This window comes from Gasterosteus aculeatus, chromosome 12, assembly GCF_964276395.1.
Source record: "Gasterosteus aculeatus chromosome 12, fGasAcu3.hap1.1, whole genome shotgun sequence".
Lineage (NCBI taxonomy): Eukaryota > Metazoa > Chordata > Actinopteri > Perciformes > Gasterosteidae > Gasterosteus > Gasterosteus aculeatus.
In genome coordinates, this window is record NC_135700.1 from 7743002 (window position 1) to 7757548 (window position 14547).

The 14547-nt window shown below is 43.7% G+C and overlaps 1 protein-coding gene across 4 annotated transcripts; it reads left to right on the forward strand.

Annotated features, from left to right (window-relative positions):
- The first annotated feature begins 998 nt into the window (after positions 1-998).
- Positions 999-14393, forward strand: rbms1a (RNA binding motif, single stranded interacting protein 1a). Of its 4 annotated transcripts, none has more exons than XR_013451501.1 (14): positions 999-1997; positions 3966-4108; positions 5558-5616; positions 6400-6491; positions 7572-7729; positions 8410-8489; positions 8602-8702; positions 9052-9101; positions 9175-9265; positions 10525-10575; positions 11008-11524; positions 11839-11907; positions 12160-12234; positions 12378-12636. XR_013451501.1 is itself a non-coding variant. In XM_040204954.2 (14 exons), the coding sequence occupies exons 1-13, from the start codon at positions 1947-1949 to the stop codon at positions 12226-12228; spliced, it is 1116 nt and encodes a 371-aa protein (XP_040060888.1). In that variant the 5' UTR covers positions 999-1946; the 3' UTR covers positions 12229-12234; positions 12378-14393. The 4 variants fall into 4 exon arrangements, 2 of the variants coding, with proteins under 2 accessions (XP_040060888.1, XP_040060878.1); XM_040204954.2 differs by having other exon boundaries at positions 11423-11524; positions 12378-14393; XR_013451500.1 differs by having other exon boundaries at positions 1340-1997; positions 3948-4108.
- Positions 14394-14547: the final 154 nt, after the last annotated feature.

Below are 14547 nucleotides of genomic sequence, written 5' to 3' on the forward strand. Positions count from 1 at the left end.
TGCAAAGTTAGTGGTTTGATTCTGGCAGATTGCCATTGTTGCACATAACAAAACCTTTGTTCTCTGTCTTTGACGAGGTTAAAAACGTTTGTGGCAAAGATATATAAAAATGATAATTAATACTTCTTCTTACAGTAAAGGTTTCTTGAGGATTGGAAAAAGCATCTTATTCCATAGTATCGGACGGTATAACAAAGCCACCATTTCACCAAATGAAAATGTTTTACATGATACGTGAATAGGTTTTGACAAATTCCCCCCAACCTGTCTATAGTGCGCTAGTACTATTTTTCAATAATTGGTTGATTTCATGTTCTAAATAAAAGAATACATTTTTGCTGGAGAGGTTCCCGGTGCGAACATCAACACATTCTGTATACTAACAATGTGTCTGCAGCATAAAAAGCTGTTAAGTCATGTATCAACTTTTTGGTTGGCTTTAAAGTTTGTTTCCTGATCATTTGTGATTTATTACAGACATACACATCAACCCATCTAATGAAAGCTCCAAGATCACAGAATACTTATGTCTTACTCAATTCCCAGAAGAAATGCAGAAGACACGACCTCAGCGGTCGCCTATAGGCTCAACATATGATGGCAATTACCAAGCAGAAGACCCGAGGACACCGGCGTGTGCAATGGCAGCGGGTAAAGAGAAGAGAATGGTGGAAATGATTCTATTGTAGGGGAGGACCGGCTGTAATGAGAAGGGCTGTTCCTCTATCGCAGTGCAACAACTAAAAGCTTTAAGCTTGCGTCCGATGAACTCAAAGGGTCCCAGAGGTCAAACGCAGGAGATCAGAGACAGCTCATTCTGAAGCACCAACGGCAAACCAGTGCATTTCGAAAGCAATCCTGAAATGCACTAGAAACATTTGACCACAAGCTAAGACATAGTTCCTGTTTTTTTTGGCCCCATCAGTGAGTTATGTGAAAAATGCTTAGTTTACATTTTCAAAAACTGCACACAAGCAAATCAATCTTGTGAATGCACTGAAAGAGGAAAATATAAGTGGAACTTATCTACTTCACCTTTAGGTCACAGAATCAACATACAGAATAAGCTGCTTCAAAGAGCACATATAGGATGCAAAAGATAGGAGCAATAGGCCTTTTTAATGAACGTTTTATTTCCAAATATGTGTTCTGTGTTCTTCTCTTTGAATTTTCTCCCTCGCACAGTTGGTTTTAACTCGGGGGGAGTGAGTGACCTCCGGCCCAGGCCAGACCCTGCTTATATTTCATTGCATCCTGAATCTCTACCATGCAGTGTGTTGGATGGGGGGAAGGGTAGGAAGAGGAAGAGGGCGTGTGGGTGTGTGTGTGTGGTTTGGAGGAGGTGGGGGTGAAGAATGCTTGGTATGTGCGGACGACAACAACATGAAAGGCGACGCGCGTTCCGCGTAACCGACCGTGCGCCTGCAAATCAAACGCAAAAGCACTTTGCAGCCGCTTATAAACCGACCCGCAGACGCCAGGCGTCTCGACGCGCCTTTGTCCCCCGAAAACAACCGCCCAGGCGAAGCGGCGCGAGGCGGCCACGCACTTTATTTGATGTGGAACACCCCGCGGAGGCGGAGATGGTTTGGTCGGTAGTAGGTGGGACCGCCGAGCGGTCTGCAGCAGGACGTCGTAGATCAGCGAAGCGGACCGAAGGGTTGCTCCATCGCCCGGCGCGCATCTGACGGTGTGGATGTGTCAGCTTGTACCTATGCAGGAGCCAGGCTCGTCTTCTCTTCTTTTCACTGTTGCCGAGCAGCCCGCTCGCCGTGCGGATGTTTTAAACCGACTGGCTGTTTCATAGGCTCCTGTAACACCGCCCGGATTCACGTCTCCAGCGGCTCCTCTTTGCGAATTTTTTTTTTGGAGCGGGGAAAAATATATATATTCACATCTATATAGGCTATATATATATATTTACATCTATATATAAAACCTCCAGGATGATCTTTGCAAACACAGGCAACCCGCTGAAGACAGCCAATCGCAAACAGGTAGGCCAAATACACACACACACACACACACACACACTCGCACGTTGCTATATTTTATTATTATTTATTTTTTATTTTAACACACACACAATTAAGGCAGCCTTTGAGTGAACACGCCGTGCAGCAGCCTGCCATGACATCGGAGGGGCTTTGATGTGGCACACATGCGTGTCTACATCAGCCTTTTAACGGCACAATGCATTGAATTCTTAATGGGTCCACTTCTCTCTGCCGACTTGTCAAACGGGGATGCTGATCCTCCGATAGGCTGAACGTGGAGAGATAAACCAGCTGCTGACCCGATCCATTGCTCCACAACCGATATTTTAATTATTCTGTCCGTATAACCTTGTTTGCCCAGCCACTCGCCCCCTCCGGTCAATGTGGATGACGGTTACTGTGGTCCATTTTATGGATTAATGCCTCCTGGGTGATTCCAGAGAGAGTAGTGTAATCTAATGTAGTGTATGTCAGTCTGCTGGAGTGAACTGTGCTGCCAGATTCTGTCCCTGTGACCCCTGGATGAGGGGAAAAAAAGGGTAATTGAAGGCAGTGTCCCTTCGCTTTCCCATCACACCTTTCCATTTAGACGGCAGATGGGAATAGGAAGCCGGCGTAGAGGTGAGACTTAGCTGCTATTCCAACCTCTGCTGATGGAAACGTGACCCATGTGTGATATAAAGTGGATTGAGCCGGCATCCTGTAGAAGCTCATATATCCACCTTTCAGATGAATCTGTAATACGTATCCGTCAGAGGGCACTATGTGTGACTTTGAGCAGGGGAATCTGAAACCAGCCTCACACGAGTCACTGCAGGGACGCCACAAATGTGTTTTCAGTGCAGGCTTAAGCCAGGTTTAGTCCTCTATACGGTGCGCTGGTGCCTCTGTGAAATGCACCACCGCGGCTCCCCTCTGATGGAGTAGGCGTTTTGTCTCGGGAGGCCTGAACCTTTTTTAACGCTCTCAAACAAAGTTAGCATGGTAATTGCGCACCAACAGAAATATAACGGCGCTGCTTGAAGACAAAGCAAGCCTAAATGAGCAGAGAACGATAACCGGGGGGGGGGGGCATCTCAGTGAGTCTTGTTGGCTGTGGTTGAATCCACGGCTTTGGCTCTCTGAGTGGATTGTCCTTTGGTTATGGACAGATGGTGCGATTCTGCTGTGCTTTGTCTTTGATCTGATCTGGAGAGGGTTTTGAGTGGCTGGAAGCTATTTTAATGAATGAGTAAGGGGAAGGAAATGCTTTGCAGGGCAGTGTCGCATGGCTCACAAGAGTGAAATATGAAAAAATGGTAGGTTTCCGATTTAACACCGAGAGACGCGAGCACGGATTTAATCGCGTTGGGACTCATAAAGGCCCACATGCAAGTGCAGATATGTCTCTGTGTACTCTGTGATGTGACGCTGGCAGACCGGAAGCTTAAAGGTTAAACCTCTGCCACTCAGACCCTGACAGTGCTGCAAGTACAAATCAACTCATTTCTTTAAGCCAAAGGAAAAATACTCTCTTGCAATTAAATGTCCTGCGTTTCATCACTGAATATTATTCACATAGAGTATGAAATTTTATTGGATTCAAAATGCATGGATAATATTTTTTAGATATTTTGTATTTTTTTCAATGTGAAGCTAATTTTGCTACATTATTAGTAATTCATTGCATCATCATTCATAAGTCCATCACGTGAGTAAAAACTGTCAGAAAATGAAAATATTTGAGTAATAGTAATAGTACTTAAGTACTTGCGGGTGTGTCACGATGTAGAAGAAGCTGTGTTTGCTGCCGTATTGATCTTTTATTGCAAGGATGTACACTAAACAATAAAGCCAAATCCAGCCCACTGTTTACATAACGGTTTGGCACGGATGATTAAAAATGCTCTTGTGATCACTGTTGACCTGGGTTTGAATTAGATTATGGAGCTCCCATACCCTTCCTAACAGTGGGTGTCCTGTGTGCAGTCCTACCCCATGACTCCGTCCAGTCCCAGCAGCAGCAACAGCAGCAGCAGCACAGGCCTGGAGCAGCTCAGCAAAACCAACCTGTACATCCGCGGCCTGCCCCCTGCCACCACAGACCTGGACCTGGTCAAACTCTGTCACCAGTGAGTAAACGCACACATACAGTTTGAGCATAACAACCATGCTGATGTGTGTGCATTGCAATGCTTGTTTGCTGAAGAAGGGGGGCTAAAAGCAGGCTTAAGGTACCAGAAACCAACCAGGTTGCAGTGATTGGATGAAGGGCCTCCCTCACCACACACGGTTTCTTGGACATCTTAGTTGCACATCTAAGTTAATGAAACTGTTAGAAGCCTTAATCCTAAGGAGTACCTCGGCACTAAGGGAAATGCGCTTATTGGCTTTGTTTGCTTTGTTTGCCAAGAGTTAGATGACAAATCCTCACATTTACTGTGCAGATATGAGCGTGGTTTCAAATTTCTGGCAAGAAGTTTGAATTCTTTGAGAATAACCTTTTAATTATTCATGGTCTCAATACAATTTATTGACTCATAAAATTGACACAGTTGTTTCTAAGAAGAGGCTTTTGGGAAAATGTACTAAATGAAAGGAAATATTTTGCATATAAATGTCTATAGATAATGACATTAAATAGAACAAAGAAGACTCTGTGCAGTTTTAGGACCAGATCATTGATTTAGCATTGAAATGCAGACACTAGTTTAACTACAGTGTGCTCTGGCATCAAATGCTTCAACTATAGCTCCAACAGAAACACAACACACACACAACAAAGAGTCTTTGCTCAACAGTGGCGTGTGTGTGAAACGCACTTTTTAAAATCAGCGGTGAGCGCGATCGATGCTCGATACTACAGGCGTCACTCCGGGTGGCCAGTGTGCCGGATGCCATGATGATTAGCGGAGTTTTGTCTCCCCTCTTTCCCTCCGAACCACGAGCACACGGGGGAGAGGCGTTCACCCATGCAAGCAGCAGCAGCAGCAGCTGTTTGTGTCCTGTTTGCTTGTGTTTTGTTCATGATGTTCCCAATGGTGTTTGCCAGCACAAAGCATAAATGAAAGCGCTTTTCATGCCTACAAGGTCTGAATGGAGATGTAAGCTCGGTATTCAGCGTGTACGTTGTGCGCTCACGTTGCTGCTCGCGGCGTGTGCCACAGTTGTGGTGTTCACTAACGACTATTTCGACGGTCAAATAAGATGCAGATTGTTGAAACAGATTAAATGCTTTTTGGGCAGCAACTCACGTGAAAGCGAAACGGTTTCTTATTAGGTAGCACGATGACGTCGCTGACTAATCCATCATTCATTTTGTTGGCAGATAATTTGATTAGTCATGGCTGAGTTTAAACTCTGAGCGAAGCCTGACACTGGATTCTTAATGTCCTAATGTTCTGTCCTAAAGTCCTTCATTAGTTTTATTGATTGTTCTTTGTTGCTTGCTTTTAACATTAAAGATACATAATGAGGAGTCCAAGGAAAAGAAGACCCATTTTAGATAAAATTCTATAACCTCCGTCACATTTGTATCGTTTTTTTATTTGTAAGTCATCTGAATGTCGATGTGTGCACAGGTACGGGAAGATTCAGTCGGCAAAGGCAATCCTGGACAAGACGACCAACAAATGTAAAGGTCAGTAAGGTCATCAGCTTATCAGAGCTGCAGGATAAGAATGTTCGTTATTTATTTAGATATATAACGTCATTCCTCCTGCTGCAACGTGTCTCCAATGCATGTTTAAGAATGCATTCTGCACCACGTTTTAGGCTATTTACTTATATGGAAACATATACTGTTATTTTCGTTGCCAAAGTGTATGAAAATCCATTTGCAGCGACTTGGTAATTTACTTAACTCTGGTAATCCATCAGTGCAAACAGTCAATGTGTCCGCTATTGCTTTGCTCAAACCTGTTGTGATGTTACAGGACATTGCAGCTGAAAGCGCAGCTTGATTTGCAAAGTCGGCGCAGGAATAAAATGCAATGAAAACCGAAGTTTGATTTGAGATTATGATGGATTACCTGGCTCAAGTAGATTTAGAGTCTCACACAGAGATTTTCACACATTATGGAAGTGAATGGAGTCCAGTGAGTGATGGTAGAACACATTCACAATTATCAGACACAAGATACAACATGTTAATAAACGAGCGTTAGAGGTTCTGGTTTACCTTTGAACAGCGCTCGCTGTTTCTCCGTTTCCTGTCTTCGTGCTGGTGGTAACGTTTTGAAAACTAAATTGTGCTTCGGTAATGATAATATATAATATACCTTAATATGTTCCCATTATTAACGAATATAAGTCAATTAATCCGTCCCATCCCCCAGTAATAGTGATAGTACAAAATGTACAATAGATGGTTGTTGTTATTTTTTAGAGACTGTTCATGTTAATATGGTTCAACCAACTACAGGTTACGGCTTTGTGGACTTTGACAACCCGACGGCTGCTTTAAAGGCAGTACATGCTCTAAAAACAAGCGGCATACAGGCCCAGATGGCGAAGGTGAGTTTGGTGCAGTCATACGTGTGTGTGTGTGTGTGTGTCTGTGCATGCGCACGCGGGGGGATATATTGCTTGTGAACATCTCTGTGGGTTTGTGCTAATGCGTGCACGTGTCCGGTGTGAGCTGGAGAATGACATTAGACTGGTCACATGACCTCGGCTGACAAGCTGTTCTTCCCGTGACCCCATTTACTTTCACTGTAGAAACCAGATGTCACGTCCCTCCCTGCCAAATAACCGCCTGTCAGTGCGGCACGTTACACACACACACACACACACACACACACACACACACAGGACCACCGGCCCACACACTAACACGCCACCCTGGTGAGGTTTTACTCTGTAGATGGAACAGATTATTTTTTTACCAGTAGTATTACTTTGTAATTGGGTGTTAACAATTATCATTCATGCATATTGATGTCGGCATTTCTGCAGCGGGGCGCTGCAGCAGCTGCTTTGAGCCATTCTTGATCCTCTGTGACTAATTCAAAGTAACCAGTTTTCCATTTTCTCAAAAGTATTTTTAGACGACAAACCGGGTGTTGGTTGCATCGCATCTGTGATTTGAGCAGCGGCGGCAGAAATGGTCCGGATCATTCAATGTCTTTCAGTCCGTTTCCCGGTCCTCCGTCGCTGTGCTCAAATTCTCGATGGAGAGACGTTCATTGATGAGGGGCCGCTCTCAGGAGACCGGTAGCTAGGCTACGCCGCTCTCCTGCTGTTTCTAGGGAAGACCGTGGAGGCGCCAAGCTGCCGCACAGTTCAGATGCAGGGTGTTCCTGTGGGTGTGGGGAGGAGAGCTTATTCATGTTGTCCCCCCCCCCTCCCCCCCAATGTCCTCCTCTAACCCGTAACCATATTTAAGTCCAAAACCCTAATCCACACCGACAAGTATAGTTAAAGAGAATAATCTATTTTGCCTGAGAAGAAATAGCGCAGCACTTTATCCACATTCATCCTCTAAAAAAATAAATGAAAGATTCAAGAGAAATTATTATTCTCTCTGAGGTCAAATGCAAAACGGACACGACATCCAATGCCCTTTTTCTCTTCTTTCTTCCGCTGTGTGAGCAGCAACAGGAGCAGGACCCCACAAATCTGTACATTTCCAACTTGCCTCTCTGTGTGGACGAGAAAGAGTTGGAGAACATGCTGCAGCCCTTCGGCCAGGTCGTCTCCACGCGGATCCTCCGGGACTACAGCGGCAACAGCCGAGGCGTGGGCTTTGCCAGGTCGGTGGCAGCGGTCATCGTTTCCCTCTTTAAAATAGCTGTGGGATAAACTTTCAGCTTTGATCATGAGGCTTGGATGGTGAATTGCAAAATGCCACCGAAAAGTTTGTAGCTGGTGCTGAATTGTTGCTGCGTAGCTGCTGTTGAAGGACAACGAATGCTTAACAAAAATGCGGTTAAAGATATGAACATTTGGAACACATTCGTTACTATGATGGTATGTTTTTCACAAAATATTACACAATAAATCACTTTAGTGTCATTGCAATATAGAGCAACCAGGAGTACAGTCCCACTTGCATCCATGAGTTTCACAGTGAAGGTGAAGTCAGGTCCTCTTTGCAGAAACTCCAGTATTTACACTGCTGTAATTGTGTGAAAGAAATCTGTGAAAAGTGTTTTGTGTTGACGTTTTTCATTGATGTCAAAATAACTTTCTCACACAAGCTTGTATTCGAATTCAATTGACAAACCTGCAATTGTTTGGAAGCCAAATTGAGACAAGCTCCCATTCATACACACAGCCGAGTGTATTTGTGTAGGTATTTTTATAACTCAATGTGCAGGGACAATTCTGCTCAACCCATGAAGGGGCTCTAACTCTAAAATACTGCATTGATTTTGACTGAAGATCGCCTCTGCTATTTGACAACCAGTCATTTTTTTATTTTTTTATTCAGGATGGACACAACAGAGCAGTGTAACGCCGTCATCTCCCACTTCAATGGGAAGTTTATCAAAATCGCTTCTGGAACTCTGGGTAGGAACAAATTGCACCTTTTTCTGTTCGTGTTCCCTCAGATGAAAACTGCGGAGGCGCTGATGATTGATCGCTTACTGTTGACATGCCGCCGTTTTGCTTTCGCCCACAGCTCCCTCTCAGCCCTTGCTGTGTAAGTTTGCAGACAGTCAAAGGAAGAAACATGCTCACAGTGGATTTGTTCCCAATGGACAGACAGGAGATCTCAGACTAGTACGTATCTGCTATCATCCTACATGCATTTCAACCTTCAGCCCCTTCTTTATGGGGAGAATGAGCGTATTGCAGTCCTTTATTGTGCCATGTGTATAAACTATGCCCATTTCTAGAAAGGAGAAGAAAAAAACTCCTTCCTTAAAACGATCTTTGAACCCTACATTATAATTTGTTGAGCCGTTTTGTGGGAAATGAACATTGTTTATCATCTTTATATATAACAGTAAATTAAACATTAACCCAATATAACTGAAAAAGGGGTTCATGCACTGATTATTATTTCACATAAGTTTCAGTGGTTTTTATACCAACGACAATCTGTAACCACATAATTTCCTCTCCTCAGGGTGCAATGACTCTGACCTATGACCCCTCTTCAGCAGCTATACAGAATGGGTGAGTTACACGACTTACTTTAACTATAGCCATAACTCCAGAGCTTTATTTTAAAATACTGGCCATTTCCTAGGTACTACCCATCTCCGTATCCAGTGAGCAACCGCATAATGACGGTGCAGCCTGCGATGTCTCCCTACATGTCTCCAGTCAATGCTTACCAGGTACTGCAGAACATCCTCAATGCAAACACGTTCAACTTCCAGCTGGATTTAAATCATCTCCGTCTCTCTCGGTCTCTCACTTCGCTTCTCTGTTGCATTTGAGGTAATGGTTTGTGTATAAGCGCGTTGGCTGTATTTTTGCCTGTGTGTGGGTTGTACAGGTGCTATAGATGTAAGAACAGGTGTTTAGAAAAGCCGCACAGGGCCGCCGCTCACTTTGGCAGCTCTCTGTGGCGCCGGATGGTGGTTTGATTTTTCTTGTTTTCGTTTGAAGGGCTTGGTCATCCTGAACTCAATACGACAGTAAGCTTTGTAAAAAAACAAAAAAAAAAAAACCTCTTTTCAGCAGATGCATCTTTTCTGAAATAGGTTGCTGCTCAGTGTTTTGTAATATTTCACCAATAAGTTGTGAATAATGACTTTCTGTGCTTCAGAAACCGATGTTAATCTGCACATGAAGGTTGAGTCTGGTTCAGCCCCCTTGATTAAACATTCAAACAAACACTTGCGTCTCCCACCGTCCCGCCCTTGGCCAAACTGGTACCTACCTTCTGCTTCAAAGGTTGTTCCAAAGATCCGAGGTTCAAAGGTTGGCAGCCCAAGAGCCCTCTGGTGGACACCAGCAGTGAGGGAAGCTTTAGGGATACAGAAACAATGAAGAAAAGATTCTGACTGTTGGTTGGTACGGGTGATGGACTTGCCCATGGGGGTTTATATATTGTACAAAAGCAGGTTACAGGGCATGCAGCTACCGGGATAACATCCTGCGCGCTTCAAAGAACTTCCAGAGACCCGCTGACCCCCTCAGGGGGGGGAGCCAGCGACTAAACCCGAGATTTTGTCTGGAGGTGAAAGACGATGTTTATCTAAGTCCTAATCCAACATATTGCAAGATGCGTGGCGTTTACGGGCCATCCTGATGTCTGGGGACACAGGGATTGTTTAAAAGCTCCTTGGCCAACAGAAGGGGAACAGAGGGCCCCAAAAATCCCAAATGCTTGGAATTTTTCTGGGACTGTCATGGTTGACTTAAAGTCCCTGAGCAGAAAGAGTTACTTCGAAACGCAAGACTGGATACTGCGTATGCTGTTGCATAAGTTCTCCAAATTGACCATTTAGACTAATTCTGTCCTTGTATTCCTATTAAAAAGCGATGCTTATTATCATTTTCCAGTTTGTAACATGAAAGTTTAACTCAAGACTCCTCAATAACTCTCTCTTTCCATCTGCCTCTCCCTTCCTGTCTGACCCTCCACTAGGTACAGAGTCATTCTTGGGTGGCACATCAACCATATATCATGCAACACCCGGTAAGGGAACAACGGCATTTGCTCCTTTTTTTTTTTATTCATAGCCGCATAGACCACCTCCTATTCTGTGTACAGAAAATGGGTGTTTGGCGCCGCTACAACTCTGAGCTCACTGTGTGTGAACTTTAATCGGCCCGTTCTGCTTGCTGACACAATAAACGTTAAAAGCTTCCCCCAAACGTAGGAGGGGGCTTCGGAGGGGGGATCGAGCCCAGACGAGTTCTGGGAAATAGCCCCTGTGTATTTACATGTTGTAAGTGCTGTATGTGTGTGTGTGTGTGTGTGTGTGTGTGTGTGTGTCAGAGTGTGTATGAAAGAGAAATGGAACAACTAAAAAGTCATTCAGCCACCGCCCCCCCCCGCCTCTCTCTGGACCCAGCAGGAAATGCCTGGAGCGGAGACAGTCTTGTGACTCTTTGACTCTTCCAACAGATGGTTTCCAGTGGAACAAGTGTCTCTGCTGATCTGCCCCCTCCCCCACTTTCTACTAGGAAACGGCCCATTCCCTGAAGGCGTCATGTCTAAAAGCAATATACCACATCTTAAAACAGTCCAGCGCCGGCAACGTCACACCTCTCTAGATGTTCTCATAGCGTAACGTAACCCGGGAGCACAGACTGCTTCACTGCTGATCAAAAAAACAACAACAACGCAATAAATGTTTTTACCCCAGCAGATCTTTCATAAATACATTTAGAAATGAACAAATGGCGCGATTTATCAGCACACATTACTTGCCCCTGTCGTTGCAGCGCACATGTGCTGTTTTATGAGGTTTTTCATCAGAATTGGGTGAATGGATCATGTGATTATGTGGTTAAAAAACCGCCGATGCTTTGTGTGCCAGGGTGCTGTGATGTCTCCCTCTGTGGATCCCTCCATGTCACTGCACCCTTCAGCCATGATTACTCAGCAGATGGGCCAGCTGTCACTGGGAAACACTGGAGGGGTAAGCGGAATTCTGGGATATCCTAAAGCGCATTTGGCATTAAATTGGCAATAAATAAATTAAACCTGAGTAGTATGATTGGATAAAAAAACGATGACCAATACGAGGACAAAATGTTTCATTTAATGCAAGTTGTAAAAATGACTGATTACTGTGACTAGAAAGATCTTTGATTGGGACATTTTGCGTGGACACTTCTTATTGTTGAGTGATTCCATTAGTCTGTTGTCAAAATACATTACAGTGTAATGTTCAAGTTTTTACTTTCATGTAATACCGATCAATAATTTCCTTTTTCTTATATTATCTTACAGTATATTTCAGCCAACCCGGGTGTCCAGGGAGCTTACATGCCTCAGTATCCTCCAATGCAGGCTGCACCTGTAAGTTCATTGTGTCTTCATCTCGATTGACTTTATTCAGGACATTCAGCTACATTCCTTCAACTGCAATCATATCCTACATCAATAATGGTTTCAGGGTATTTAAAACAGGCCGTGCTGCTCCATTCAGCTTCTATACACATAAGGCCTTGAACTGTTTTGGTCCTCTGAAACCATCAATTATCTGAGTCCAAACACAGTGAAGATGGTTATTATCACGCTCTAAATGAGAGATGCTGTGTGGCTTTTCAGGAGAATGGCACGCCGCAACAAGTGGATTCTTCCAATAACTCGTCTCCTTACAGTCAACTCAGCAAGTAATCACAGGTGTGCATCTGCCAGTGAGGCTTAATATGAATACGAGTTAGTTTTTTAAATCTATGTGGGTTAATGGTAATCTGCTGTTAAGTTTGTTTAGTTGTTATTTTTTATAACCGTGCTTCTGCTCTCTGTGTCTGTTTTATTTTAAGGTTATAGATTCCCGCCGTGTGAGCGAGAGGGCGGGAGGGAGATTGCCGATGACATCACAGTAGAAACAATTGCCGCCTTCTCTGATTGGACCAGACACATGAACTTTTTTGCACAGCCCCGACGTTTGTGGTGAAAAAAGGAGGACAGTGTAAATGGACTCAAGCAGTTGGCTAATCACAGGAAGAAAAAAAAAAAAAAAGATTTATTTTGATAAAAAACAACAACATGCTCTTCTTTTTTCAAGGATTCTCAAACAAATGCCAGAGGACCCCCCTCCCTCCCCCCACCTTCCCCTCCCACTCCTCCCCCAGTATGATGTGATATTATAATGCATGAGATTGAGATAGTTTACCCCCCTCCAACGTGTCTAGGATTTTATAGTTCCTTTGTTTGTGATATATGACAAACAACTTGCAAAACTTGAAGTTTGACGTTTTAGAATATCTCAATTTTGGTTTTCAGCATTGCCACATAATAGCTTACAAAATCAATCCATGTTCGACTGTACCAGACAGCTGATGCAGATGACCATTTCATTAGGGAATTAATTAATCTAATATTGGAAAAGGTGCCTTCCTTACGTCACATCTAACATTCTCCAACATTGTTTCCATCGAACTTGATCAGGTGTCATATTTCTATCTGATTGATCAAACGTGTGTGTGTGTGCGTGTGTGTGAAATGCTTCGCTATCTAGTAGCAATAAAGACAATGAGAGTCCCACGGCAATACTGAGAAAAAAACAACCCTATGGTCACAGTCTCAGAGCAAGGTAACCCCTTATTTTCCCTCTTTCCTTTTCTAGAAAATTGTCGTGATATGAAACAAAAGAGCCGTACTTTTAGGAAATTACAAGTTTTACACCCAACGGACATCTTTAAAGGAGGGTTATTTTTTTTTTTTCTCTTGTGGTCAGTTCGACCAGTGATCTACCTCATGGTTCTGCCGGAGTCGGCTGGTGTTGTGGGGTTTGCAGGTAAAGCCCCCCTTTTTTGTTCACCAGAGCGGACGAAGCAGAACAAAAGCCACGCTCGGGAGCTGGCCCAATGGGACTTCTGCCCGCCTCGTCTCCCACATGCACCGTCTCTCCCTCCTCATCTGCAAAGGAACGCTGTGCTTTGGTTCGTCTGTACTCGTCATTGCTTCCGTTCTGGTGTTTCTTTTTCCCCAGCGCGATGAGCGCTGTCCGGCTATGAGGCGGCTGGTTTTACGATGCGCTGGCTCAGTGCGTTTAGTTTGCCCATTCTTCTGCCTTTGCCATTCATGACAGATCTTTAGATGACTCACCACGTTCCCGTACCCTTTTTTCTTTTTTTCTCTTGCTTTCCTTTTTGAAAAAGACTCAAAGCAACAATCTTTGGTTCAACTGTTACTGTAAAGTTTTCCAATAACAACGCTAGCATTTAGCCAAATGTTGGTCATTTTGTTTTACACCAGCTTAATAGTACACATGCCAACCAATTTGCATCGGAAATTCAACAATTGTGTCTGAAGTACTTAAAGAGCCGCAGTATTTCATAAGAATAGGATGCTAGTTAATATCCCATGATTGACAGCATGTGTTTCAACGGTTTCACTTGTCAGAATGAGATTTGTAAATTATATAAATTCAGGGCCAAACGTGAAAAATAAGTGAGTGTTATTGTTTGCTTTGCATTTGTTTTCTTTTAAATTGGTGATTTCTCATGTAAAAAACCCTATACACTACTATGAGACAAGAAAAAAGGTGAAAGCTTAATGGTCGCGGTGCTGTTCTCAGATCAATAGTACTGTAGCAGCAAATGCTCACCTTTGGAAAATACAAGCGGTAACCTGATTGTGCTGTGTGTACTTCCCCATGCTGAACATTTCTTGCAGGAAAAAAATGTAAAAAGGAGAAAAAAAATCTTGTACATGTTATCGTCATTGCTTCCCCCTTCACCTTCAGCTGATTTTCAAACAACCTTCTCCTTGCTCTCCCCTTCGAAAACATTGGAATAAGAACAATGCTGAATAAAAGGCTCTTCTCTTTCTCACATATGACTCCTCTCTTTCATTGGCTGCTCCTTTCTGTTTTGTAATGGTGTGTGTTTGGTGTAGAGGATAATTCTGCTGTCATTCTTTATTTTCACAATTGCAACAAAGCATTGATGCATCATTTCATATTCTAATGCATTGGCCACCAAGCAC